The sequence below is a fragment of the Sus scrofa genome, chromosome 14 (assembly GCF_054392235.1).
Source record: "Sus scrofa isolate SSC_HxYL_T2T_F1_AM1 chromosome 14, Sscrofa_HxYL_maternal_Yorkshire_Landrace_v2.0, whole genome shotgun sequence".
Taxonomy (NCBI): Eukaryota; Metazoa; Chordata; class Mammalia; order Artiodactyla; family Suidae; genus Sus; species Sus scrofa.
Genome location: NC_139396.1, coordinates 51,633,632 through 51,660,899, shown reverse-complemented (window position 1 = coordinate 51,660,899; position 27,268 = coordinate 51,633,632). Strand labels below are relative to the sequence as shown.

At 41.4% G+C, this 27,268-nt stretch overlaps 1 protein-coding gene across 19 annotated transcripts in view; it reads right to left on the bottom strand.

Moving 5' to 3' along the window:
* CLIP1 (CAP-Gly domain containing linker protein 1) overlaps positions 1–27,268 on the bottom strand; it is a 147,537-nt gene that overhangs the window by 30,642 nt on the left and 89,627 nt on the right. For 16 of the 19 annotated variants that reach the window (XM_021072961.2, XM_084996038.1, XM_084996042.1 and 13 more), the window contains 8 exons: positions 24,267–24,324; positions 23,377–23,460; positions 22,050–22,206; positions 20,198–20,363; positions 19,885–20,100; positions 12,253–12,369; positions 10,097–10,203; positions 950–1,070 (listed from right to left, as the gene is read on the bottom strand). In XM_021072961.2, the coding sequence (XP_020928620.1) occupies positions 950–1,070; positions 10,097–10,203; positions 12,253–12,369; positions 19,885–20,100; positions 20,198–20,363; positions 22,050–22,206; positions 23,377–23,460; positions 24,267–24,324 (1,026 nt within the window). Of the gene's footprint in view, positions 1–949; positions 1,071–10,096; positions 10,204–12,252; positions 12,370–13,542; positions 17,112–18,520; positions 20,101–20,197; positions 20,364–22,049; positions 22,207–23,376; positions 23,461–24,266; positions 24,325–27,268 lie in introns of those variants that run through there. The other 3 variants (XM_084996045.1, XR_014827225.1, XR_014827226.1) reach the window with 3 other exon arrangements.

Here is a 27,268-nt window from a genome sequence, read left to right as displayed (position 1 = left end):
TGACCACACAGTAAAATTCTCTTAAAAATGTAATTTTGGGGGGAACTTCTGCTCTTAGGTTGGGTGTGACTAACAGTACTTTGATTCAAGAATAAAAACAGAAAATAGCATTCTTTAAAATCAGTTTTGTTTCATTGTTTAATAAACTTGTCAGAAACCTTTGTAATTTAAATACAGAAGGAAGTGGGTTGGGCTTAGCTTACAGCTCATTCCAGGAGTAGCACACACATTCCATACACAATGCACATGTGTGCACATACATACACAGTTCCACTAGGAGATGTTTAATATTTTACTTTTAATTTAAAGAAAAGCAGACTTCTTTTTAAAAACAGCTGCCAACCCTCGCACCAAATCTGTATTCTTGGGATCTATTTCCTTAAAATCAATTTCGATGAAAGAAAAAAATATCTTTGAGGAAAAAAATTGAAACCCAAGCAATAAGGGCTTCCATTGAAATGCTGTGCTATCACTGTGGTCTGTGGCGTGAATGGCCAACAGGGACCTGCTGTACAGCACAGGGAACTCTATCCAATATTCTGTGATCATCCAGTGGGAAAAGAATTTGAAAAAGAATGAATGTGTGTATAGGTATAACTGAATACTTTGTTGTATAGCAGAAATGATCATAACATTGTAAATCGACTATACTCCAATAAAACTTTAAAAAATAAAAAATGCTGTGCTATAAGATTGTCTGAGATCTTATTTTCTACTTGCTTTCAAGTTCCCAGTGTTTTGTTTTGTTTTTTTTCCTAAAGGACCTGTCAACTCACTCCTACCCTAGTCCTAAGTAGCATGCTTGAAAACAAGGAGACACACAACACAGATGACTTGAAACCCCATTTGAACCCCCACATGGACTGCATCTCTGAGGAGCCTCTCGTGCATTGCCCGCAGCAATAGACAGCATGGCAGAGCTGAGAATGCCCACCCACGGCCCACTGACCTTCTGGTGACTTGTGACTTCGTCCCTGCTTCTCCCCAGCTCCTCGGCAAGTTTCACGTTCTCCTCTTGCAATGCTGAAAGCTGCTGGGACTTCTGAGCTGCTGCCTGCTTGAGGGTTTCGCTGCAAGGACAGTGAGTGCACGGTTACCATAGAAACAAGACAGGCAAGGAAACTGTGGGAGACGACAAGCTTCACAGCACTGAGGAAAATATATCTGGGTCACGTGCCTGACAGGATCTATAATAACAGGATGCAGTATTATCCTCACGCACAGGGAGGCAGGTGGCCTGAACCTCTCAGGAGGAGGAATGCTGCCCACGATTAGTACATTTTTTTTCAAACCTAATCTGCCCTATGTCCACCCTCTCACACCCACCCTTACCCCACTTCTAAACACTCCCATACAACAAGTAGTGTTACTATAAAATAAATGACAGATGAAATGGTCAGTAGTCCCCTTATTTCTATTAGGAAATTATACTAAAACCTATTATGTTGATAAAGTGATTTACTTTGCTGCCACAGCACTGTTCTAACTGTACAAATCCGTAATCTGTTTGTTTGTTTTTTCCTTGCAGAAATGTAAATCTAATGGTTCTGTTTGCCAGTATCTGTCAAGTGTTGGCGTGAATCTAGGTATGTTTTCAGGACAACCAGAGGTAAGATACCCAAAAGAAATGCAGTTTTCTAATTACATAACAAGTGTCTTGTTTTAACTGTATTCTTCCCATAATGCTGACTTGTAATTAAAAGCAACAAATAAAAAATACAGCTTGCTAACCTATATCATGAATATCAGCATACAAAATGTGAGCAGGGTTAAATGTATTTATTAAACATCTTTCCATTGTTAAGCTTAATTGAAAATATGTCTCAAATTATTACCCTTTACCTATGTATATTCAAAACAGTTTATCTGATCACTGAATTTTAGTTTAATACCATAGAAGGTCTTGATGCAATTATGAATTTGAAGTCTGTGCTGGCTATACTCCATTTAGTGAGCTGTCATACGTGGCTGAATTCTGAATCAAGTCATCTGGGTAGGAATCCATCTGCTGATGCATGAACACATCTATTTTTAACTTCAATTGTCTAAAGGGTGGCAGTGCTTGGCATCTTCAGTTTTCCTGATTTTTAATTCTCCACACACCTATATCATACCTACAGGGCTGACCTCATGAAGACACAGGGGACTATGTCCACACAAAAAATGCTCTTGGCACATTAAATTTGGCACTTCACAGAGATATTTATTTAGCAAGTGAAGAAAAACTGAGAGGGGGGTTCCCATCATGGCTTGGCAGTAATGAACCCGACTAGTATCCATAAGGATGTGGGTTTGATACCTGGCTTCGCTCAGTAGGTTAAATATTCAGTGTTGCCGTGGGCTGTGGTGTAGGTTACAGATGTGGCTCAGACCCCACATTGCTGTGGCTGTGGCGTAGGCTGGAAGCTGCAGCTCCAACTCGCCCCCTTCCCTGGGAACTTCCATATGCTGCAGGTGTGGCCCTAAAAAAGAGCCCCCCCCCAAAAAAAAAAAAAAACTGAGAAGGAATTTTAGCCTCAGGCAATTAATCATTCAAAACCTGGGAGGTAATACCCCACTCACATCAATGGACAGATCCTCTAGACAGAAAATCAGTAAGGCAACAGATATCCTAAAGCACACAATAGAAAAGTTAGACTTAATCGACATTTTCAGTAGATTATATCCAAAAAAATCAGAATATACATTCTTCTCAAGTGTACATGGAACATTCTCAAGAATTGATCACATACTGGGGTACAAAGCTAACCTCAACAGAAATTATTTCAAGTATCTTCTCTGACCACAATGTCATGAAACTAGAAATCAACCACAGGAAACGAGAAAAAAATACTACATGGAGACTAAACATGCTACTAAAAAACCAATGGGTCAATGAAGAAATCAAGAAGGAAATTAAAAAATACCTCGAGACAAATAATAAGGAAGACACAACCACTCGAAATCTATGGGATGCTGCAAAAGCAGTGCTCAGAGGGAAATTCACAGCTATACAGGCTTTCCTCAAAAAAGAAGAAAAATTTCAAATCGAGAACTTAACCCACCACCTAAATGAATTACAAAAAGAAAAAGAAGCACAAGAAAAACCTAAAGTCAGCAGAAGGAAGGAAATCATAAAGATCAAAGAGAAAATCAATAAAGCAGAGATTAAAAAAATAATAGAAGAAATAAACAAAACCAAGAGCTGGTTCTTTAAAAAGGTAAACAAAACTGACAAACCTCTGGCTAGACTCACCAAGAAGAGGAGAGAAAAAACCCAAATAAACAAAATAAGAAATGAAGAAGAAGTCACAACTGATACTAGAGATACAAAAAAAAACCCATAAGAGAATATTATGAACAATTGTATGCCAACAAATTTGACAACCTAGAAGAAATGGACAACTTTCTAGAGACTTACAGCCTACCAAAACTGAATCAAGAAGAAACAGATCAACTGAACAGACCAATCACTAGAAATGAAATTGAATATGTCATAAACACATCCCCTACAAATAAAAGTCCAGGACCAGATGGCTTCACAAGTGAATTCTACCAAACATACAAAGAGAAACTTATACCCAGCCTCCTTAAACTTTTTCAAAAGGTTGAAGAAGGAACACTCCCAAAGACATTCTATGATGCCACCATCACCCTAATTCCAAAACCAGACAAAGATACAACCAAATAAGAAAACTATCAGCCCATATCTTTGATGAATGTAGACGCAAAAATTCTCAACAAAATTTTAGCCATCCAAATCCAACAACATATAAAAAAGATCATACACCACGACCAGGTGGAATTCATCCCTGGTGCACAAAGATGGTTCAACATATGCAAATCAATCAATGTCACACACCACATTAACAAAAGAAAAGTTAAAAACCACATGATCATCTCAATAGATGCAGAGAAAGCATCTGACAAAGTCCAACATCCATTCATGATCAAAACTCTTACTAAAGTGGAGAGGAAACATACCTTAACATAATCAAAGCCATTTATGACAAACCCACGGCAAATGTAATACTCAATGGAGAAAAGCTGAAAGTCTTCCCACTAAAATCTGGAACAAGACAAGGATGTCCACTCTCATCACTGTTATTCAACATAGTACTGGAAGTCCTAGCCACAGCAATCAGACAAACCAAAGAAATAAAAGGCATCCAAAAAGGAAGGGAAGAGGTAAAACTGTCACTGTATGCAGATGACATGATACTATATACAGAAAACCCTAAGGACTCAACCCAAAAACTACCTGAACTGATCAATACATTCAGCAAAGTAGCAAGATATAAGATTAACATTCAGAAATCAGTCACATTTCTGTATACTAACAATGAAATAGGAGAAAAGGAATACAAAAATACAATACCTTTTAAAATTGCACCCCCCAAAATCAAATACCTGGGAATACACCTGACCAAGGAGGTAAAGGACCTAAATGCTGAGAACTATAAAACATTAATCAAAGAAATTAAAGAAGTGGAAAGATATGCCATGCTCCTGGGTTGGAAAAATTAATATTGTAAAAATGGCCAGACTACCCAAAGCAATCTACAGATTCAATGCAATCCCCATCAAATTACCCATGACATTTCTCACAGAACTAGAACAAACAATCCGAAAATTTATATGGAACCACAAAAGACCCAGAATTGCCAAAGCAATTCTGAGGAACAAAAACCAAGCAGGAGGCATGACTCTCCCAGACTTCAGGCAAGATTACAAAGCCACAGTCATCAAGACAGTGTGGTACTGGTACCAAAACAGACAGACAGACCAATGGAACAGAATAGAGAACCCAGAAATAAACCCAGACACCTATGGTCAATTAATCTTTGACAGGGAGGCAAGAACAGAAAACGGGAAAAAGACAGTCTTTTCAGCAAGCATTGCTGGAAAACCTGGACAGATGCATGCAAATCAATGAAACAAGAACACACCCTCACACCATGCAGCAAAATAAACTCAAAATGGCTTAAAGACTTAAATGTAGGACAAGACACCATCAAACTCCTGGAAGAGAACACAGGCAAAACATTCTCTGACATCAACCTTATGAATATTTTCTCGGGTCAGTCTCCCAAAGCAACAGAAATAAGAGCAAAAATAAACCCATGGGACCTGATCAAACTGACAAGCTTCTGCACAGCAAAGGAAACCAAAAACAAAACAGAAAGACAACTTACAGAATGGGAGAAAATCGTTTCAAACGCTGCAACTGACCAGGGCTTAATCTCTAGAATATACAAGCAACTTATACAACTCAACAGCAAAAAAGCCAACAACCCAAATGAAAAATGGGCAAAAGACCTGAATAGACATTTTTCCAAGGAAGATGTACAGATGGCCAACAAGCACATGAAAAAAATGCTCAACATCCCTGATTCTTAGAGAAATACAAATCAAAACTGCCACGAGATACCACCTCACACCAGTCAGAATGCCCATCATTAATAAGTCCACAAATAACAAACGCTGGAGGGGGTGTGGAGAAAAGGGAACCCTCTTGCACTGTTGGTGGGAATGTAAGCTGGTACAACCACTTTGGACAACAGTATGGAGGTACCTTAGAAATCTATACACAGAACTACCATATGATCCAGCAATCTCACTCTTGGGCATATATCCAGACAAAACATTCCTTAAAAAAGATACATGCACCCACATGTTCACTGAAGCTCTATTCACAATAGCCAAGACATGGAAACAACCCAAATGTCCATCGACAGATGACTGGATCAGGAAGATGTGGTATATGTACACAATGGAATACTACTCAGCCATAAAAAAGAACAAAATAATGCCATTTACAGCAACATGGATGGAACTAGAGACTCTCATACTGAGTGAAATAAGTCAGAAAGAGAAAGACATCATATGATATCACTTATATCTGGAATCTAACATAAGGCACAAATGAACCTTTCCACAGAAAAGAAAATCATGGACTTGCAGAATAGACCTGTGGTTGCCAAGGGGGAGGGGGAAGGAGTGGGGTGTATGGGAGCTTGGGGTTAACAGATGCAAATTATTGCATTTGGAATGGATTAGCAATGAGATCCTGCTGTGTAGCACTGGGAACTATGTCTAGTCACTTATGATGGAGCATGATAATGTGAGAAAACAGAATGTGTACATGTATGTGTAACTGGGTCACCATGCTGTACAGTAGAAAAAAAACTGTATTGGGGAAATAACAACAACAACAACAAAAAACCTGGGAGGCTTAATTTTAATTATGGATCAACACACACACACTCTCTCACTACAGCTAAAGGTGATCTTCTGGCCAAAGTCCATTGGCTATTGACACATCAGAAGACATTACTTATGAAGAAATAATCATAAGCCAAACCGTTTGTTGCCAAATAGTCACTGCCTTTGTTACGGGCTATCTGGTCTCCACATTTGTGTGGCCTGTCAGTGAAAGTTTGTGATCATGTTCTTTCTTTCTCAAAGATTTTCATCCTTTAAAGTTTGTTAAAATCCTTGGTTTCTATTAAGAGCCCTCAGTAAGGAAAATTAAACCAGGGGTCAAGCATATATCAAGATGCTTTAAGGTTTAAAAATAAAGTGACATTTGTTCAATGTTTTCCATTCTACAAAAGGCTTACATGTACATTTTCTCATTTCATCTTCAAAGTCCAAAGAAGTTAATGTTACCATTTATATTTTGAAGATGACAAAAATGAAACTCAGGGAAGTGAAAGATTTGTCCCAAATCACGTAAGCTGCAGAACCATGAAAACTAGAGTTAAAACTGGCAGATCAACCTCAGCTGTGATTCAAATATAGAAACACCTTTCACTGTTTCTTTAGACCAGAGTGGATATTTCATAGAGGCAGGAAGCTCTAACAGCTCAACTTCTGGACACACTCTAAGAAATAATTCTGAAAATACTTACAAATGTATTTCTCACATTTTTTAAAGCTACTTTTCTTTCTACCTTGCAACAGAAGATTGTCAGTTTTAAAACTGAGAGCCAAAATAAACATTGCTAATATTGACTGCAAACATTCTACTTAGGAATCTATCATAAATCTATTAATCACCATGCTAAATATATTCTAGATTTATTACTGTGCCAGGTGAGTTATTAAAGGCAAACATTAAATAGTTTATATGGTTTCTCCTGAGATTCAGAATTACACACCAGAGAGAAACCATTTTATTCCCTCTGTCCAAATAAAAATACGAGCTGGCTAACCAATATCAAGTGTTTTCCTAAAACCAGGTTAGTTTTAGCATAGAGGAAAGGGAACATTTAGTTACATGAGCTGGGCTTCCAGTGCCAAGGACAAGATCCTACAGGAGGTGGTACCTGTTAGAACTCCTGTGTCTATACAGCTGTCTCTTTTCCATCAGGAACCATAGTCCTGGCAGGTCAAGGGAAACACCTAAAAAGCTCTAGAGGATGTGAAGATTCCAGATATGTCTAAACCAGAGAAAAACAAACCGCTGCTCATTCTCTAGCTTCGAGTGCTGGAGGATAAGGCTGAGAAACAGTGAAATGACTGTTTGTTTTTGTTTTGTTTCGTTTTGTTTTGGTTTTTTTGTTTTGTTTTGTTTTGAGAGGCACTATTCTCAGTATGTAGTACGTTTATATCTGATGGTCCCTGAAATGTGGCCAGGTCTAGGGCAGGGAGCAATGAGTCACTGGGAGCAGGGGGCCCTTTCAACCTCTCCTCACACCTCCCTCCACCAGCTTCTCTTGGACATCACTGTGATGTCTCCTGCTGCCCCTCTGTCCTGCTAAGACTCCCTCCCGGCCATCATGTGCCAAGTCACTGGCACAAGACAGGATCCTGTGGTCTGGTTCCTGCCCCGCCCTCGCCCCCGCCACTGGGAAGGAGGCAGGCCTGGTGGAGGGGGATGGCAGCATGGCTGCCAGGCTTGAGTTCCCCTGCCTTCCACCACAGGCTTCAGGCTAAGCTTTCATTATTCCATGGGGTTGCTGGAAGAAGGGGGCACAAAAGGAGTTTCTCTCTTGACAGAAGTGAAACCACCACATGCTGACTAGGGGATGGGTGACGTGACAGAAAAACTGGGGATGCTGACACTGAAATACTGGACCAGTGCAATGGCGATTATGGGAGACTCCTGGGTGGTGCTGCGGGGGAGAAGAACTTTCTGACCCCCCAGAGCTCTCTCAGCTAGGTCCTTTCTGGCCCTGCCCACCCCCAGAAGTGGGCTTACGGCAGAGGGAGGTGAGTGGAGGAACATTCTCCTGCTGCTCAGAACCCCCCCCGCCAGAGACCCCCGCCCCCCCACCAGCTGTCTATGTGACACAAGTGAACGGAGGTCGATGTGGTGCTCCCAACACTCCAGGTTAGCAGAGTTACTGTGTCATGGTGGGAGGTGAGGGGTGGGGAGACCCTGAACTAACTCATCCTCTAGCTAACTCATCCTCTCTGAGCCAATTTCAACTTGTTTTTCCCATCACAGGGACTGTTTCTACTTGTGCCATTTGGCTCCAAGCAGACGGGAGATTCAAGCTTCTGGGGACCATCGTCGCAACTATAAATGTATACATCTGTGTAAATGGAATTGCTGGGAGCCTAAAACTTAGGCTGAGGGAAGGATGGGTTGTCAACCTCGTGAGTTGTCCATCCTCTCAGATGAGATTATTTCCAGGAGGACTTTTAGGGACTCTCAGAAGTATGAGACATCATATACTAATTAAATCCAAGATTGATCAACGAACAGTACAGAGGGTGGTGACTTGGGAATGGCAATTTGGAACAGATGCCTTTGTTTGTATCTGAATCTCGTTAATTTGTGCAAAACTGGAGACAAATAATATAAACCCTTGAAGGGCAGAGTCCACGTGAAATTCATCTTTGTATCCTTCCTAGTTTACCTGTACCTAGCGCAAAGGACGAACTCAAATGTTCTCCAGACTAACTGGCTTTCCATCTTTAGGTTCACACAGTTGATACAGTGCAGTTTTCAGAATAGGTAAGCAAAATGAAACCTACTGTGTAACTACCATTCATAATGTCAGATAAATAACCACTTGCAATAATGATAAGAACCAAACTTGAAAACGGTGGTGTTGACAAAGAAAACCTAGGCAGCCTGTCTACCTGAAATCTAGGTAGCAAATTGATGAGTAAATCTTGGTTGGAAAGAGTCTTCCAGAACTCTGCTCATTTTTTTTTTCTTTCTTTTCTTTTTTTTTAAGGGCTGCACCTGCAACATATGGAAGTTCTCAGGCTAGGTGTTGAATCAGAGCTACAGCTGCCAGCCTACGCCACAGCCCAATCTGCAATCTCCACCACAGCTCACGGCAACACCGGATCCTTAACCCACTGATCGAAAATAGGGATTGAACCCAAATCCTCATGGATACCAGAAGAGTTCATAACTGCTAAGCCACAGTGGGACTCCTGGGCTCATTTAATTTCCATGCAGACGATTTGATTATTCTTAAAATCAAGATTGTTGATAATCTCCAAAGTGCAAGCTTTTTTTTCCCCTATAGTTTTTTGTTTTTGGTGGTGGTGGTTCTTTTTTTTTCATTGCTGCACCCAGGGCATATGGAAGTTCTAGGGCCAGGGATTGAATCTGAGCTGCAGCTATGACTTGAGCCACAGCTGTGACCTACGTGGCAGCTACAGCAACGCTGGATCCTTTAACCCACTGTGCTGGGCCAGGAATCGAACCTGAGCCTCCGCAGCAACCTGAGCCACAGCAGTTGGATTCTTAACCCACTGCCCCACAGTGGGGACTCCTTCCCTCTAGAGTTCTGAAGGATTTATTAATAGAGGGTCTGACTGTTCCTAAGGTTGAGATTAATACCATGTAAGCATAAATGCTTTTAAAAACTCCGATTCCACTTGTACTTTCGTAAGGCTTTATAAGTCACATTTGAATATCAAATGTCCTAACTCATCAGCCAGCACACATTTCACTTTGATCCTGTAACTTTGCTATAGTTCCAACTTAACCATGGTTATAAGGATGACTTCTCAGGTCTCCAAGAGCACTGGGGGGGGGGGGAGACTACTAGTTTATATACTTGTCAGGTACTGTAAAAAGAAGTGACATTGTTTTCACTTTTGCAATTTTAAATAAGTTCCACAGTTTCAGAGGAGGTAAACTTACATTTCTTTCCTGAATTCTTCCATTTTTTGATTTTCTACAGTCAGCAGTTCTTTTGATTTGTTCAGCTCTTCTACATTTTTCAAGTTGTTTTCTTTAAGTGTATCCAACTTAAAGACCAAGAGAAAAAACTTGATGAAATTATTTCATTTTCCAATCACATGAGTGGATAGACAAATCATTCATGAAAATGTGCATTAGACAGATAGGTGAAATTAGTCACTTTAAAAAAGACCTCCTAGGCTGAAAAGACTACAAGTGATCAACTCTATTTATAAACTGCAACTCCCCCTTACATTCAGTCAGATATCTCCTGTACACTTGGCCAAAATAACAAACTAAATTGCTACATAAATTAAAGCAAAAATTTTCATCTTGTGTACAATTCTCAACATTTATCACTGAACTTGCTATTTGTTGTATGATCCGTCTTTTAAAAAATGAGAAGCAAATGGCAAAGACATGACATCAGCAAGGAATAATTCTTGGTCGTGAAAACAAACCCCTTTCCTTCCCACAGGTTAGTAATTTAGGATATGCTATTTTTCAATGTCAGTAACAAATTTATAGAATCAGCATTACAAAAATTACTGGGGTATAGGTAGATGGGAAAAGATTGAGTTATTCATCTGAGCTTCAAAAAGCCACGTGGTGAGACTGAGGAAGCACTCGCTCACATTTCTGCCCCATCACCTGTCCGAGGAGGACACAGCCAGCTTAGTGCCCAGGCCCTGGTGAGAGAGCCAGACACATTACCAGAATGAGTAGGGATGTGACCTTCCACAGGCTCTGGCAGATGGCTGGAGCTCTAAGTGCACACCCCCCAGGGATGGGGAGCCTCGTTAGGGGCGGTGCATCACACAGGCTGTGCTCCTGGTACCAGGCTGGCTTTCTAGGACTCATCTAATTATCTCAGATGGCCAGAGGTACTTCTGCTATGTCACATGCCACCAGAGTCCTAGAGAGTGTCTTGCTAGTTTTAACACCATCATCTTCTTTTAATGCTTTCTAACATTCAAGATTCAAGGGGGGAAAAAAACCCCTAAAACCCCTGAAATATCACAGTGGGTCCAAAAACTGATTCGCCCAGTCTGTATTCTGGCAGGGTGTGGTATGGGAGCACACGGTCTCCCTCAGTCTATCTTCAGATGTTAGAGACATTCCCTCAAATCTTCTCATTTACTTTAGCTTCTAATTTTGATCATCTGTAACTTTTACTGCTTTTGTATTTTCAGCTTAAGTCTTTTCCTAGGACTGTACTGTCCCATACATGTAACTGCTTCCTGTGTCAAGTTTTATTTACCCTTTGATTATCTCAAAATGTACATGTCTTTATGGATTTCAACCTTGACCTTCCATAGGAGAAGGCCTGACCTTTACAGTAGCTATTCAGTGTGGCTCTCCAGATCTTCTCTTGCTTTTAAATTCTTTAACATCTTACCTATCACTTTAAAAAGCATCTAAAGTTCTATGGAACTTCACATGGCTATTTTGGCGAAGCAATCTGCTTAGGATTTACGTAACAGCTTTCCAAAGAAAGAAAGGGTTGGTACGGGTTGGGAGGGTGGGGGTGAGAGGTGGAATCAAAGAAGGGCGCAGAACGGGAAAGGCTACTTTTGGACAAGATCAAAATTATCTTGACACCACAAATTTGTCCGAGACCCAGAAGTGACCGATTCAAATGAGACAAGAGGGAACCCGTACTCAATTAGGCCAAGAGAAGGCCTATGTCAAATTCAGGCCTGAGGGACAGAATTCGGTGGCTCAAGGCTGAGAGATGGTTAAGGGAAAAAAAAAAAAAAAAATATATATATATATATATATATATATGTAATTTAAGATAAAAAAAAAAAAAAAAAAGCTGGAGAATGTTATCGGTACCTCCTCTCATTAGTTCTGTCGCTGAACAATGATCACAGAAAGCCACGCCATCAGGGTCTGCCCCTTCTTTTTTAAAGGTTGATCCTACTAAGTAAGTAATGAAGTGATACACTTTATTTAATATAATCATGGTTCTGGTGTACACGCGACTCCGCTAACATAGATCAAACCTGTGTGAGGCCATGCTTCAAAAAATAAACAATCCTGAGTTAGTGATCAAACATTCCATGAAGTCGATAAGCTGTCCTTTGTACAAAAAGCCATTTAAATCTGATTACTTCATTCTGCAGTTTTTCATTTGTTTGCTTGGAATCCTCCAAGGAGGCCAGGGTTTCAGTCTTCTCTTTGGTCATCTGTTCCATGATCTGCATGGCATCTTCTGCTGTTTGAGCAGCCTGAATATGAGAAAGCACCGTGAGAAATTAGGGCACCCTCACCCACCCGAGGGGGAACTAATGCCCAGGCCCTGCTGCTCAGACCAAGCACAGGGTCTGTGTGGGGGAGAGAATGACATGGAGACAGTGAAGTGAGCTGGTCACCAATCCAATGCCAAGACAGACAAAAACATCAGAGGTCTTTACTCTGAAGCAGAACAAAGGGATGGACTCTTTGTGTGCCATTTTTCAACAAGCCAATTGCAATATGCAATGTGCATATTTTCAGACCTCTCTCAGCCTACATCTTCTAAGTTCCAAGTTCCACTGTCAGGGGTGCTCATCTTTCTCAGTGGAATTTGAGTGAAATGTTTGGTGATAATAAAGAGTAACATCCTTAGCTAGCCAAATTTTCCCTTCATCATATTTACTGTTGTAGTTTAAAATACTACTCTTGCTATTTCAAATTCAGGGCTTTTAGCAATCACTTGGAATTTAGGTTGGGAACTTCTCAAATAAAAATAAAAAATTATTTGGGCAATTACAGTGCAAGACTCAAGTGTTTGGCGAGAAGCGCTGAATGACAAGCTCTACGAGAAGCTGCAGGTGATAGATATAAGCGTTTCGTGAAAGAAAAAAAAAGATAACATGCATAGGGGAAACAAATCCTTAGCTGTTAAGATATTGAAAAAAGTCAAAAGGCGCACTAAAATCTTTGTTCAAAAGCACCTGCTTACAGTTTCACATGGTCTAATAAAGCTTATGGGAACTCTGCCTTTAGCCCTTCCCTGCTACTAGCTATGGCGATTTCCCTGGCCTCTTCCAGCTCCAAATGAATAGACACCATGAAACAGTTAAAAGCCACATAGAAGATACTGTTTTAACATGTGCCCATTTTACTACTGTTCTTAAGCCTTTAAGAACCATGGCTGCCTTTTTCCTGAAAAAGTCTCCCTCGATTAAAAAAAAATCTACCCTTTCCATTCAGTTTGCAATTTTTTCTAATAGAGACGACTGCAATGAGACATTCAGTAAAGGGTTGCCCTTTCAGGTGGTGACAAATGGCTTGAGAAATGTCAGCTCAGGATTAGATGGGGTGGGTCTCCTGTGGAAACGAAGATGGGTCCCTGGGCCACTACAGGGTTAGTGCACAGTGTTAGTTCAGGTGCTCAATACTTGAACCTCCCCCTTTACCGTAAAGGAGTGCAGGGTCTCGAGCTCCCTAATTTTAAGAGTGAGCTTGCTCTTGTCTTTCCTCAAAATACGGTTTTCGTTTTGCGACTCTAGGAGGTTGGCTGAGATATGGCTGTTGGTTTTGGCCAACTGGCTGATCTCTTTCTGAAGGATGAAGTAGCTCTCGGCCAGCTTCTCCTTTTCCTTTAGGAGCTCCTCCTTTTTCAGCATCATCTCCCTCTTCTCGGCCAGGAGGTTCTTGTTATCCTGCACAGCCTTGGCCTGCTCGGCTAGGGTCACCTCGTGGCTCAGCCTCAGGTCGTCCAGCATCTTGGTGAGGTAGCTGTGCAGCTCCTGCAGCTCCAACTTGGACTTGGACAAGGCGGCAAAGTCGCTCTTCAGAGTCTCTATCTTGGCGGCAAGTCGAGCCGCCTCTGCGCTCAGGAGTTCCTTTTCCTTAAGGATCTCCACCACCTTTTGCTCTGATTTGGTCTTGTCTTGGATGAGGACCACATTTTCGGACTGGAGCTCCTTAGAGCATGCTCTCAGCTCCTCCATCTCCTGCTCCAGGAGTGCCAGCCTCCCATGGAGCTTGTTGTTCTCATACAGGGAGGAGTCTTTGTCTTGGGTTCTGGCTTCTTTCTCCAGGAGGAGGGACTGCTGCATAGTCTGCATCTTCTCATTTAACTTCTGACACTCCTCCTGCAGGTTCAACCTGTCCCTCAGCAAGATATTCTTTTCAGAAGAGCATGCCTTCAGTTCAGTATGCAAGCTCTCCTTTGCTTGCAGAGTGTTGGTGTGTTCTTTTTCTAGAGTCTTTCTGGCATTTTGAGCCTCTTTCAGCATCAAAGAGAGATCACACTTGGTGGCTGCGAGTTCCTGGTTTTCCTTTTTCCTCTCCTGAAGCTCTTTCTTCAGAGCATCGAGATTGCCGAGCAGTTTCATCTTCTCGTGCACAATGATTCTTCTGTTTGTGGACTCTTGGTCGTACTTCTTTTTAAGGTCTCCTATGGCTTTGATGGAATTCTCTCTTTCTGCAAGCAGATCTCCATTCTGCATCTCCAGGACAGATTTTTCTTTCAAGAGACTATCGTGCTGCTTTTTGAGCTTGGTGATTTTCTGGCAAACCAGCTCCTTCTCAGAAGTTAGGTATGAGATCTTCTCGTTCAGGCTCATCTCGATGTGGGCTGCCTCTTCCGAGCACTTGTTGAATTTCTCAGTGATGAGTCTGTTTTCAGTGAGAAGTTCTTCTTTTTCAGCCAAGAGCCTTCTCTCAGACGAGGCCAGGGTTTCTTTCTCGTGCAGAAGCTGGATGCACTCGGAGTCGGTGATCTCCCGACTCGTCTTGATCTCCTCCAGCAGCTTGCTGAGGTTCGTGTTTGTGGCCTGGAGTTGCAGAGTCTCCAACTCGGCCTTCCTCAGGGCTCTGCTGGCCTCATCCAGCTGTGCTCGAAGCCCACTGGCTTCCGCGCTGAGCAGATGTTTGACCTGGAGGGCGCCCTCCAGGCTGGTGTTCAGCTTCTCCTGCCCCTGAAGCAGCATGTCCTTTTCCAACTGCAGGTCTTTGCTGTTTTGAAGAAGATGGTCTCTCTCGACCTTTAAAGCTATGCACACGTTTTCGAGACTGGACTGCTTCTCTAAAACCGACTTTTTCTCAGTGGTGAGATCTTCAATCTCCTGCACCAGGGTTTTCTGATCTTTGACTAGCTCCTCGTAAGAGCTCTTAAGCTTCTGAATAATTTCATCTTTATCTTTAGCCAATGCAAGGTTTTCGGTCACAAGCTTCTTGATGTGATCCCCCAGGTGGTCTTTTTCTTCCCGATTCTTCTTGGACTCGGCAATCAACATATCTCTGCTCATCTGGAACTCCTCCGTGAGTGCCTGCAAGCTTGCTTTGGAAGCTTGCAAAGAGTCATTTTCCACATTTATCTTCAAGAGTTCTTCCTGTGCAATATTGATTTCTTTCAGCAGTTTCTCTCTCTCCACAGCCAAAGCTGCTTTCTCAAGTTGTTCCTGCTGATAAAGCTTTTCAACATCTTGCTTTTCTTCCACAGCTTTCTGCCTTTCTAAATTAAGAGTTTCGTTCACTGACCATAGCTTCTGTTGGTCTTCCTGAAGTAAAGTTATTTTGGCCTCCACCTCTAAAAGCTTTGACAAAAGTGAACCTTTTTCTAACTTTAAAGCATTTCCCTCCTGTGCAAGAAGCTGCTTCTCTGATTTCAGACCCCTCAGCTCTTCTGATATTAGTTCAATTTCTTTTTTGGCTGATGTTAATAAGTAAGTTAGCGACTACAGAAACAAAAAGGTGGAAAGAACGGAAAAATGATGAAATCAAGCAGACGAAAGTGAGCCCAAATAACTTAATGTAACCTAAATCAAAAAAGCTTAAAAAATGTTTTACAATAAATAGAAACTACCTGGCTAACAGGGGAATGCAAAGCAAGTTCAGCTTGGCAAAATGCTGATCTATTGGTTTTTTTGAAATATTTCTGATAGCTACCCAGAGGATACAAACAGTCCTTTGACATCAAGGCATGAGATTCTTTCTTGCCTTTCCAATTATCTCTACTGTAGAAAGGATTAATAGAAGTTTTTTGGGGGGGTTTTTTGTTTGTTTTTTAGGGTCTGCATCTGCAGCATATGGAAGTTCCCAGGCTAGGGTCGAATCAAAGTTGCAGCTGCTGACCACACCACACCACAGCCACAGCCACAGCCACAATCACAGCCACACTGGATCCAAGCTGAGTCTGTGACCTCTAACACAGCTCACAGCAACACCAGATCCTTAACTCACTAAGTGAGGCCTGGGATCAAACTCACATCCTCATGGATACTAGTCGGGTTCGTTTCCACTGAGCCACAATGGGAACTCCCATAAAAGAATTTTACAATCCAAAGCACTACAAAAAGTGAGTGTATTTTAACCAAAAATGGGGAGGAGGATGATGGTTTCTTTTCAAAACTAACTGCAGAGTTTTACTTACTAAAGGACCTGGCCTGATACTGATTTAGCCTCAATATATAACATTAAAATTACAGACAAATCTGCTAGGTTTGGGGATCAAAATGAATGGGCTTTAAAAAATGTATTGCTTTATAAAATAATCTGACCACCTGTCCAGAACTTTCTGCAATGATGTAAATGGATGTGATTTGCACTGTCTAGTATGGTAGCCACTAGCCACACGTATGGCTGGTGTGCACTTGGAGGGTGGTGAGTGCCACTGAGAAGATGAATTTAGAACAAAAATGGCCATGAGTGGCTAATGGCTGCTATACTAGACAGCACAGCTATAACTCACTGGCTCTTAGACTAGGGAACGTGGAAGTGTGGTGGGCTCCATGAACCTCCTCAACTTTCATGCAAAGCCTGCTGAGTGCATATATCAAATTTCCTGGGAAAACAGCTTAAGGTTTCATCAGATTCTCAAAAGAATCTGTGAGCCCCTGTCGCTGACAAATGTTGAAATCCCCAGAAATCAGATATCCAGACAACTTTGGAGAGGGAACGATCCTGGCATTTTAACCAAATGATCCTTATTTTAAAAAAACCGGAGTTCCCGTCGTGGCGCAGTGGTTAACGAATCCGACTAGGAACCATGAGGTTGCGGGTTCGGTCCCTGCCCTTGCTCAGTGGGTTAACGATCCGGCGTTGCCGTGAGCTGTGGTGTAGGTTGCAGACGCGGCTCGGATCCTGCGTTGCTGTGGCTCTGGCGTAGGCCGGTGGCTACAGCTCTGATTCAACCCCTAGCCTGGGAACCTCCATATGCCGCGGGAGCGGCCCAAGAAATAGCAACAACAACAACAACAACAACAACAACAACAACAACAACAACAAAAAGACAAAAAAAAAAAAAAAAAAAAAAAAAGACTGAAAAAAAAAGGAGTTCCTGTCATGGCTCAGTGATTCAGTTAAGAACGCAACTAGTATCCATGAGGATTTGGGTTCAATCCCTGGCCTCGATCAGTGGGTTAAGGATCTGGCATTGCTGCAAGCTGCAGCATAGGTCACTAACAAGTCTTGGATCTGGCATTACTGTGGCTGTGGTGTAGGCTGGCAGCTGAAGCTCTAATTTGACCCTTAGCCTGGGAATTATGCCTTCCATACGCCATAAGTACTATAAAAAAAATTTTTTTTAAGATAAGAAAAACCTTGCAGCAACATGGATAGAACTAAAGAGTCTCATACTAAGTGAAGTAAGACAGAAAGAGAGAGACAAATACCGTAATGATATCACTTATGTCTGGAATCTAATACACAGTACAAACGAACCTTTTCACAGAAAAGAAAATTATGGACATGGAGGACAGACTTGTGGTTGCCAAGGGGGAGGGAGCGGGATGGACTCGGAATTTGGAGTTAATAGATGCAAGCTATTGCCTTTGGAATGGATAAGCAATGAGATCCTACCATATAGCACCAGGAATTATATTTAGTCACTTATGATGGAGCATGATAATGTGAGAAAAAAAGAATGTATATGTGTATGAGTGACTGGATCACCTGGCTGTACAGTAGAAAACTGACAGAAGAAAAGAAAACAAAAAACAACAACGACAACAACAACAAAAAGGAGTTCCCGTCATGGTCAGCAGAAACAAATCCAACGAGGAACCATGAGGGTACAGGTTCGATCCCTGGCCTTGCTCAGTGGGTTTGGGATCCAGCGTTGTTGTGAGCTGTGGTGTAGGTCAAAGACATGGCTCAGATCTGGCATTGCTGTGGCTGTGGTGTAGGCTGGCAGCTGTACCCCTGATTAGACCCCTAGCCTAAGAACCTTTATATGCCGCAAGTGCGGACCTAAAAAGACAAAAAAAGACAAAAAAAGGAAAATTGACAGAACATTGTAAACCAGCTATGATAGAAAAAATAAAAATCACTATAAAAAATGAATAAAAACAACAACAACAAAAGACAAAAAAAGACAAAAAGACAAAAAAAAAAAAAAAAAAAAAAAAAAGGAGTTCCCGTCGTGGCGCAGTGGTTAACGAATCCGACTAGGAACCATGAGGTTGCGGGTTCGGTCCCTGCCCTTGCTCAGTGGGTTAACGATCCGGCGTTGCCGTGAGCTGTGGTGTAGGTTGCAGACGTGGCTCGGATCCCGCGTTGCTGTGGCTCTGGCGTAGGCCGGTGGCTACAGCTCCGATTCAACCCCTAGCCTGGGAACCTCCATATGCCGCGGGAGCGGCCCAAGAAATAGCAACAATAACAACAACAACAATCAAAAAGACAAAAGACAAAAAAAAAAATAAATAAAAATTAAAAAAAATAAAAAAACCAATAAACAAAATTAATAAGACTTTACACAAACTACCAGAATGCTATGGTTTGGTCAGGCTGCAACATTTTAAGGGAAACAGTAAAAAACTGGAGTCTCTCCAGGTAAAGGGATCCACAAAGATTAAAAACTCTGGAAATTATATTCAGTGTTAAATGGTTCATAAAACTGGAGCTACCTCACAGGGAAAAGATAAAGTCTTTACGGTCAGTAAGTAGAAGACAGAAAATTTAGGCATCTTACATATGACATATATTATGTCATGCTCCACTTAATAAGGTTTAAATGTTTCAAGTCCTACATACGCTCTCTTACATTTTATTTCTACTAAACTGTATTGTGTTTGTTGATATATTTTAATATATCAACCAATATATCATTTGCTTTTCTTTGGGCAATTTAAATAGTAGAAAGAGGGCTGAATTTCATTACGTTACCAGAGTCAAAAAACATACTGGGACACTGGTAAGATCCTGACAACATAAAATGAAATTCAGTGTATCATGTTCTGCTCTACTTAACAATAGGATGTTTTCCCATGGCCCTTAAATCCAGCTTCCTTGTTAATAAGCTCATAGCATCTTCCTAGGGACATATAAAAGCCCTTCTAATTTTTCCTATAAAAACTCTGTTCCTCCAAACAGGCTCCACTCCCTGCCCACTTGCTTCTTACAATATGTCCCTCCTACCCCTGGTGCAAGAAGGCAGCAAGATGGCCAAGATTAGAGGAACATGGTTTCTCACAACAAATGGTCTGCTACAAACAGGCAGACAGAGCTCAAGCAGCAGAAGACTCCACATGACAGCCGGGGAACAAGCGCCATGGGAGGGGTGGCTACACAGTACATTCAGGGGAAAGACCTATAGTTATCGCCATCCCTGAGGAGGAACAGCGGCTTGTACAAACACTTGAAGTCACAGGAAAGGTAATTCACTGTCCCACTACACATTCGGCAGGTCAATGTTTGTAAAGGCTGGCAGCAAAAGCTGTCCCACAGTGCTGCTGCTTTCTAAGCAGCCCTACAGCCCTGATGGGGAACATGAGCAAGCTGTAATACAACAGTGCAGTCCCCCCACCACCTACTCTGGCTTTGCCAGCCTGCTTCTCCAGCTCCTCCATCTCCTGCAGCAAGTCACTGTTCTCCTCCTGCGCGGCCTTCAGCCGCTCCTCCGTGTCCAACAGCGTCTTCTGGAGGTTCTGCAGGACTTCTTCATGCTTGGCCTTGGCCTCAGAACTGGCTTCCTCATACCTCGCTTTCAGATCCTGACATTCGTTGTGGCTCATTTCCATCTTCTTTTCCTGCACAAACCCCGAGTGAGGAGTAAGTCATTCAACCACAGTAGTCCTGCCCTTTGCCTCCCCTTCCAGCAAGTGGTCCCACGGAGCCTCTCCTTACCAGATCTGACAATTTTTGCAGCAATTCTTTCTTTTCTTCCTCATGCTTTTTAGCTGCTTCCTGTTGGCTTTGTTCAGCTTTGAGAGTTACTTCTCCAATACTTTTCTGCAGAAAACTTGCATTTTCATTGGCCTTGGTAAGTTTTAGCTGTAATTCTTCTACATTTCTAGAACAAGTTTCAATACAAGGCGTCAGACTTTTCAAAAGAGTGCTTTCAATTCTAGCATTATACTTTAAAGAGAGTATTAAAAATAATTGTACTAATGATTATAAATGTTATTAGCAATTAATAAGACCTGAGCAATTAATAAGACCTGCAGTAAGAAAAAAAAATGACCTGACTTGTCCTAAAGAATAATGGTTTTTTTGCGTTTTGTTTCTTTGGCCCTGCCCCACAGCACATGGAAGTTCCCTGGCAAGGGCTCAAACCCATGCCACAGCAGCAATGACAATGTGGGATCCTTAACTCGATGCACCACAAGGGAACTCTCTGAAGAATAATTATAACAATTGTGATGGTTATAAATGCCTTGTTTAGAGTAACTACTAATAGTTACTCTAAATAACTATTTAGACATTTATTATTTTATATCACTAAATGAGTGAAAATTAAATATATTAGAGGAAATGAGGATTTAGAAAAGTTTCCAAATTTTAGCAGATTAGATTATCAAAGACTCGTTTTAGTGCTGCTTGAGAACAGAAGATACAAAAGTAACAATAAATAATTTGAAGTTCTAGCTTAAAGATAACCATGTGGTCCAACAAAGATGCACGAGGGCCATCAACCTAGAGAATAAGCTGTCTTCTGGACTGGAGAATGGAGGAGGAAAAGTCAGATGGTGGTGCCTCTGGATAAAGCACCCAAGGAAGTGGAACTTCTCAAAGGCTCTGTGCCACAACTACCGGCGTGGTTGTACCGCCTCACAGCCCATCTGAGCAATGTTAGCCAACCAAGGCCCACACACCCACCGCCCACCAATGCTGTACCATGCTGAGTGCACAGCTGGGTGTAAACAGAACTCTGCCCAGTAGTAACACTTTCAGCATCAGCAGTCTATCGGTACTAACATGTCCCCTAAAACTTTGTGCCTTATAAAATAAACATTTCATTTTTATATGGCAGCCATTAAAAGAAAAACAAATCAAAGCAAAAAGAGCCTCAGAATAGAGAGCACAGATTAAGATAAAAGCAACTTTAACACTGAGAAAGTACAGTGTAGTGATTAAGAACAGCGAGGGCACTGAGACCAGACTGCCTAGATCTGCAATCTCAGGCAACTTACTTAACCTCATTAAGCCTCCATTCCTCTTTCTTTAAAATGGGAGTAATAATACACTTACCTCACAGGATTATCAGGAGAATTAAAAAATATACTCTGTATAAAGCTGTTAGTACAGTGTATGAGACATAGTCAGCCTTTAATAAGTATTACCTATCATTACATTATGACGGGTTCAAAAAAATTGTTTTTGGACGCAACCATGGCATATGGAAGTTCCTGCACCAGAGACTGAACCCACACCACAGCAGTGAACTAAGCCACTGCAGTGACAACACTAGATCCTTAACCTGCTGTGCCACAAAGGAACTCCATAAAAATGTGTTTAACTGCCTGTAAAAGATGTTATCGCCATTGGCAAACTACTATCTTTCTTTGTAAGTTACCAAAAAGTCTACAATACTGTACTCCTTCAAAGGTTAGGTACATAATTCAAGGATACACTGAAATGATACAGAAAAGAAGAGACAGGCAACTTTAAAACCTAACAATCCTGCAGATTTTTGGCTCACCCTCCCATCCAGACACTGCTTCAGAGCTTAACCCAGAGCAGGCACATTCATACATACCTTTCTTTCAGACGTAACTCATCATTCATTTTCGTCAGCTGAGAAGAATGGTCTCCTGACATTTTCATTATTTCTGCAATGTCATTTTCCAATTTTTCCTTTGCCTTTATCAACTGCTCTTCTCTTTCATCTCTCTCTCTGAATTTTGCCTCCATATCTGAATATATATAGAAACAATAGCACAACTGTGTTATAATCAACCAAAATGTAACAACTACATCTGGTATGCCAAGTCTTGCTTTGGCAATATTCGTATATAGCAATCCCTGCCCTCACGAAAATTATATTCTAGCAAAGCAGACAGACAATAAATAAGACAAATAAAATAAAGTGTGTAATAGATACTGATAAGTGCTAAGAAGAAAAAAAATACAAGTAGAGAAAGGAGTTAGGGAGGTTAAAACCTTAGACAGAGCCTCTCGTGAGTTGGTGACATTTAAGTAAAATGCTGAGGGAAGTGAGAGAAGAGGAAAGGAGGCACAGGTGAAGCAAGTGCAAAGGCCCTGAGGCAGGAACAAGTTTGACAATCAAGTATCACCAAGGTGGCCCATACAGTTGTAGTGGAAGGAACAAGGGAAAGAATAAGACAGGATGAAAACAGGGATAACAGGATCTGATAATGGTTAGGACCACAGCTTTTACTGTGAGTGAGATGGCAGCCAGTGGGCCATTGTAAGCAGAGAAGTGACATGATCTGACTTGATGTTGACAGGATAGCTCTGTGAGAAGTGCTGAGAAGTGACTGAAGGGAGTAAGAGCCGAAGCAGGTACTCAGGTAGCCAGCTATTAAAACAGCTCAGACTAAAGATGATGCCTGGTGCAGTTCCCATTGTGGCTCAATGGGTTAAGGACCCAATGTTGTCTCTCTGAGGATGTGAGTTCCACCCCTGGCCTTGCTCAATGGGTTAAGGATCCAGCGTTGCTGTGAGCTGTAGTGTAGGTTGCAGGTGCGGCTCAGATCCCGAGTTGCTGTGGCTGTGGTATAGGCCGGCAGCTTCAGCTCCTATTTGACCCCTAGCCTGGGAACTTCTACATGCCCCAGGTGCAGTGGTAAAAAGAAAGGAAAAAAAAAAAAAAGATGATGCTTGGCTTAGACTAAGGACAGCGGTGAAAATGGTGAGATGTGGTAGATTCTGACTTGTTTGAAAACGAGGCAGAGAATTTGCTGAGGTCGATAGATCACAAACAAGTATTTTATCACAATCTAACACAAGCGAAGAATTTACGCCTGAATAGTAGATATGTTATGACAACATACTAAAATTATTTCAGATCCTAGGAAGCCTACTATATTTAAAGTTTATAGTAACCAAAGACAACGTCTTACCTGTTAAATTTTCTCTCAACTTCTCCAACTCAGAAGACAGCGCGTTAAATTGCTCCTCTTTTTGGTGTAATTGATTTACAGTTTCTATTTGGGATAAAGTTACAGGTTTAATACTTTTCTTAGTTAATAAACCACCTATAGCATGACTGTGTTACACCCAAATCAAATCATACGCCTGTGATTGGGGGTCACAGGAATACTAAAAAGTCCCACTACAAATCAAGCCACAGAATAATAAACCTCAAGAAATAAACCAAGCATCTCTCTCGTTTCCCCAAATCTGTGGATTAGGCAGGCACCAGGCAACCCTTTTCCGGGCATCTCTTTCCTCCTTCCACTTCAAACTCAATAAAGCTATCAATGACTTCAGTGTAAGCAAGACAATACTTTTCCAAGTCTACCTACATTTTATTTTATTTATTTATTTATTTGCTCTTTAGGGCCACATCCACGGCATATGGAGGTTCCCAGGCTAGGGTTTCAATTGGAGCTACAGCTGCCAGCCGACACCACAGCAACACCAGATCCGAGCGGTGTCTGTGACCTACACCACAGCTCATGGCGACAGCAGATCCTTAACCCACTGAGGCCAGGGATCAAACCCACAACCTCATGGTTCCTAGTTGGATTCATTTCCTCTGTGCCATGACAGGGACTCCCTACCTACATTTTAATATGGAACAAGCTTTAAGTCAAAAGAAGAAAGAACTAATGGAAGTTTGAGGCTTTGGGAAGCCGGTGGAACCCAGCATTACTGTGCATTGCAGGAACTTCCAGGCTAGCGAGATCAGACCACAAGCATCATCTATTTTGCAGATGTCAAAGGCCAGCTCCAGTTCAAGAACATGATGTTCTCCTAAGAGAACTGCTCATACTTCAGTAAGACATACCTTGCATACTTCTCTGAACAGAGACTGCCTCCTCTGAAGCATCAGCAAACTTTTCTTTCTAAAGCAAAAGAAGTGGATATTCAGAATAGGCAGAGTTCAAATTATAAGAAAAAAAATTTTTTTGATAAATACAACATTATCTTTTTTTTTTTTTTTTTTTTTTTTTTGTCTTTTTGTCTTTTGTTGTTGTTGTTGCTATTTCTTGGGCCGCTCCCGCAGCATATGGAGGTTCCCAGGCTAGGGGTCGAATCGGAGCTGTAGCCACCGGCCTATGCCAGAGCCACAGCAACGAGGGATCTGAGCCGCGTCTGCAACCTGCACCACAGCTTACGGCAACGCCGGATCGTTAACCTACTGAGCAAGGGCAGGGACCGAACCCGCAACCTCATGGTTCCTAGTCGGATTCGTTAACCACTGCGCCACGATGGGAACTCCACATTATCTATTTTTTGTTGCTGGTTTTGTTTCATTAAAGATAATTTGTGCTTAAAACATGCAGGCACCAATTACTACCATATGTATATTGTGCTTGTCTACACATGAGTGAGGGTGGTTTGCATGTGTGTGCATGCCTGGTAGGCATGTATACATATGAATGTGCATGCTTATGTAAGTAGATATGTGTGTGTGGACACATGCGGGCCGTGGGTACGGTTTTCCTTCATCTTGTTACCATCAAGTAGCAGAGTTTCTCTTCAGAAATCTGAGACAGTGAATAGAGCTTTGAAATGTTTTATGCCCAAGAATAATCAGAACCTAGTATCTTGAAACTAGACCTGTGTCAACTACTTTAAACCAAAAAGTCTCCTGCTCACCTACTCTCTTTTCTAAACATGACAGGAGGCCAGGATAAAACCACGCTCCTGATTTTCCTGAGACGGAATTTGATCTAGATACATGAATAGAATTTTTAAATGAGTATTTCTAACTAATCAGGACTTTTTTTTTTTTTTTTTGCTTTTTAGGGGTGCATGTGCAATATGGAATATGGAAGTTCTCAGGCTAGGGGTCAAATCGGAGCTACAGCTGTTGGCCTATACCACAGCCACAGCAGTGCGAGATCCAAGCTGTGTCTGTGACCTACATCACAGCTCATGGGAACACCAGATCCTTAACCACTGAGTGGGGCCAGGGATCAAACCTGCATTCTCATGGACACTAGTCAGGTTTGTGTACCACTGAGCCATGACAGGAACTCCAGGATTTTATTTTTTAAATGAGCACAGAAGCCACAAGTCCATTAAAGCTCACAGGCTATCCACCTGTGTTAGGCTTCAGGCAGCATGTTTTCCATTCACAGAGCATAGAAGAATACTCTAGCTTACAAAAAAAGTTAGGCATCCTAAAAGTTCAGTGAGGAGGGCAAGAGAAATGATGTGAAACTCAAAACACATTTTTTAAAGGATACCATTTTTTTTTATTCTCCTTGAAGTTTATTAAGCTTCTTGGATATGAAGATTCACATTTTTAATCAAATTTGGGAAGTTTATGTCATTAATAAAAATCAATATATTTCTCAAATATTATTTTTTATTTTATTTCCCATTCCTTTCCATCTGGGAATCCCACTATACAATATGTTGGTACATTTGATTTTGCCCCACAACTCTTAGCTCTGTTCATTTTTCTTCATTCTTTTCCTTTGGGTTCCTTAAAATGGATAATCTCAATTGAGCTATCATCAGGTTTGTTGATTCTTTCTTCTGTCTGATGCAATCTATTTTTGAGCCCTTGTAATGAATCTTTCAGTTATTATACCTTTCAACTCCAGAAATTTGATTTAGCTCTTTTCAAAAATAAGTTCTACTTCATTGTTTATAGTACCAATTTAGTGAAACTTCATTCTCATATTCTTTTTTTTTTTTTTTTTTTTTTCAGACATGGTTTACTTTAGTATTTGGAGCACATTTAAAATCACTGACTTAGGAGTTCCTGTCATGGCTCAGTGGAAATGAATCCCACTAGTATCCATGAGGATTCGGGTTTGATCCCTGGTGTTGCTCAGTGGGTTAAGGATCTGGTGTTGCCCTGAGCTGTGGTGCATACATGGCTCAGACTCTGTGCTGCTGTTTCTGTGGTATAGACCGTCAGCTGTAGCTCTGATTCGACCCCTATGCTGAGAGCTTCCATGTGCCATGGGTGTGGCCCTAATAAAGGATACCATACTAAAAAACGGTATTTTCCAGGCCAACCTGTTCTCAAAATGTCCCTGAAATACTGTGTGTCAAAACTGTCCAATAGAACTCTCTACAATGACACTGTGCTGATCAATATGGCAGCCGCTAGCACTTAAAATGTGGCTAGCGCAACTGAGGAACTGAATCAAGCCACATCTGCAACCTACACCACAGCTCATGGCAATACTGGATTCTTAACCTGCCGAGTGAGGCCAGGGATTGAACTGAAACCTCATGGTTCCTAGTCGGATTAGTTTCTGCTGTGCCACAATGGGAACTCCCTGAATCTTATATTTCATATAAATTTATATAGCCATATGTGGGCAGTAACTACCACAATGAACAATGGCAGTACATCATGCAGCTATATGGTTATATATAGTTATTTATACTTTTAAAAAGTATAAATCTGCAACATGGGCATTTAAATAAGAAAAAAAAAATCACCTTTATTCACCACTGGTATTAGCACAGAAGTGTACCAAGTGGAGAACAGGAAGGTATAACGGGGCTCTGAGAAAAATGACCTTCGCAGCTAGTGTTTCTCTCATTGCTTTTTTTCTCCATAAGCCTACAAGTTTCCCCTCCCATGATTTGTAGGTATCACTAGCACCTGCTCGTGGTTTTCAGCCTTGACTAAGCCTGTGCTTTTGATGTAGGAAGCAAACCAAACAGAACAGTTGAGAAAAAGTAAAAGAAAAATAAATGTCCTACAAACTGGGATTAAGCAAAGAGGGTATATACAAAAGGAAAAGTAATTTCCTGAGGTGGAACAAACTGAGCTGTAAGAGAGAATTCTGTGAATTAGTTAGACAGCACCCTGCC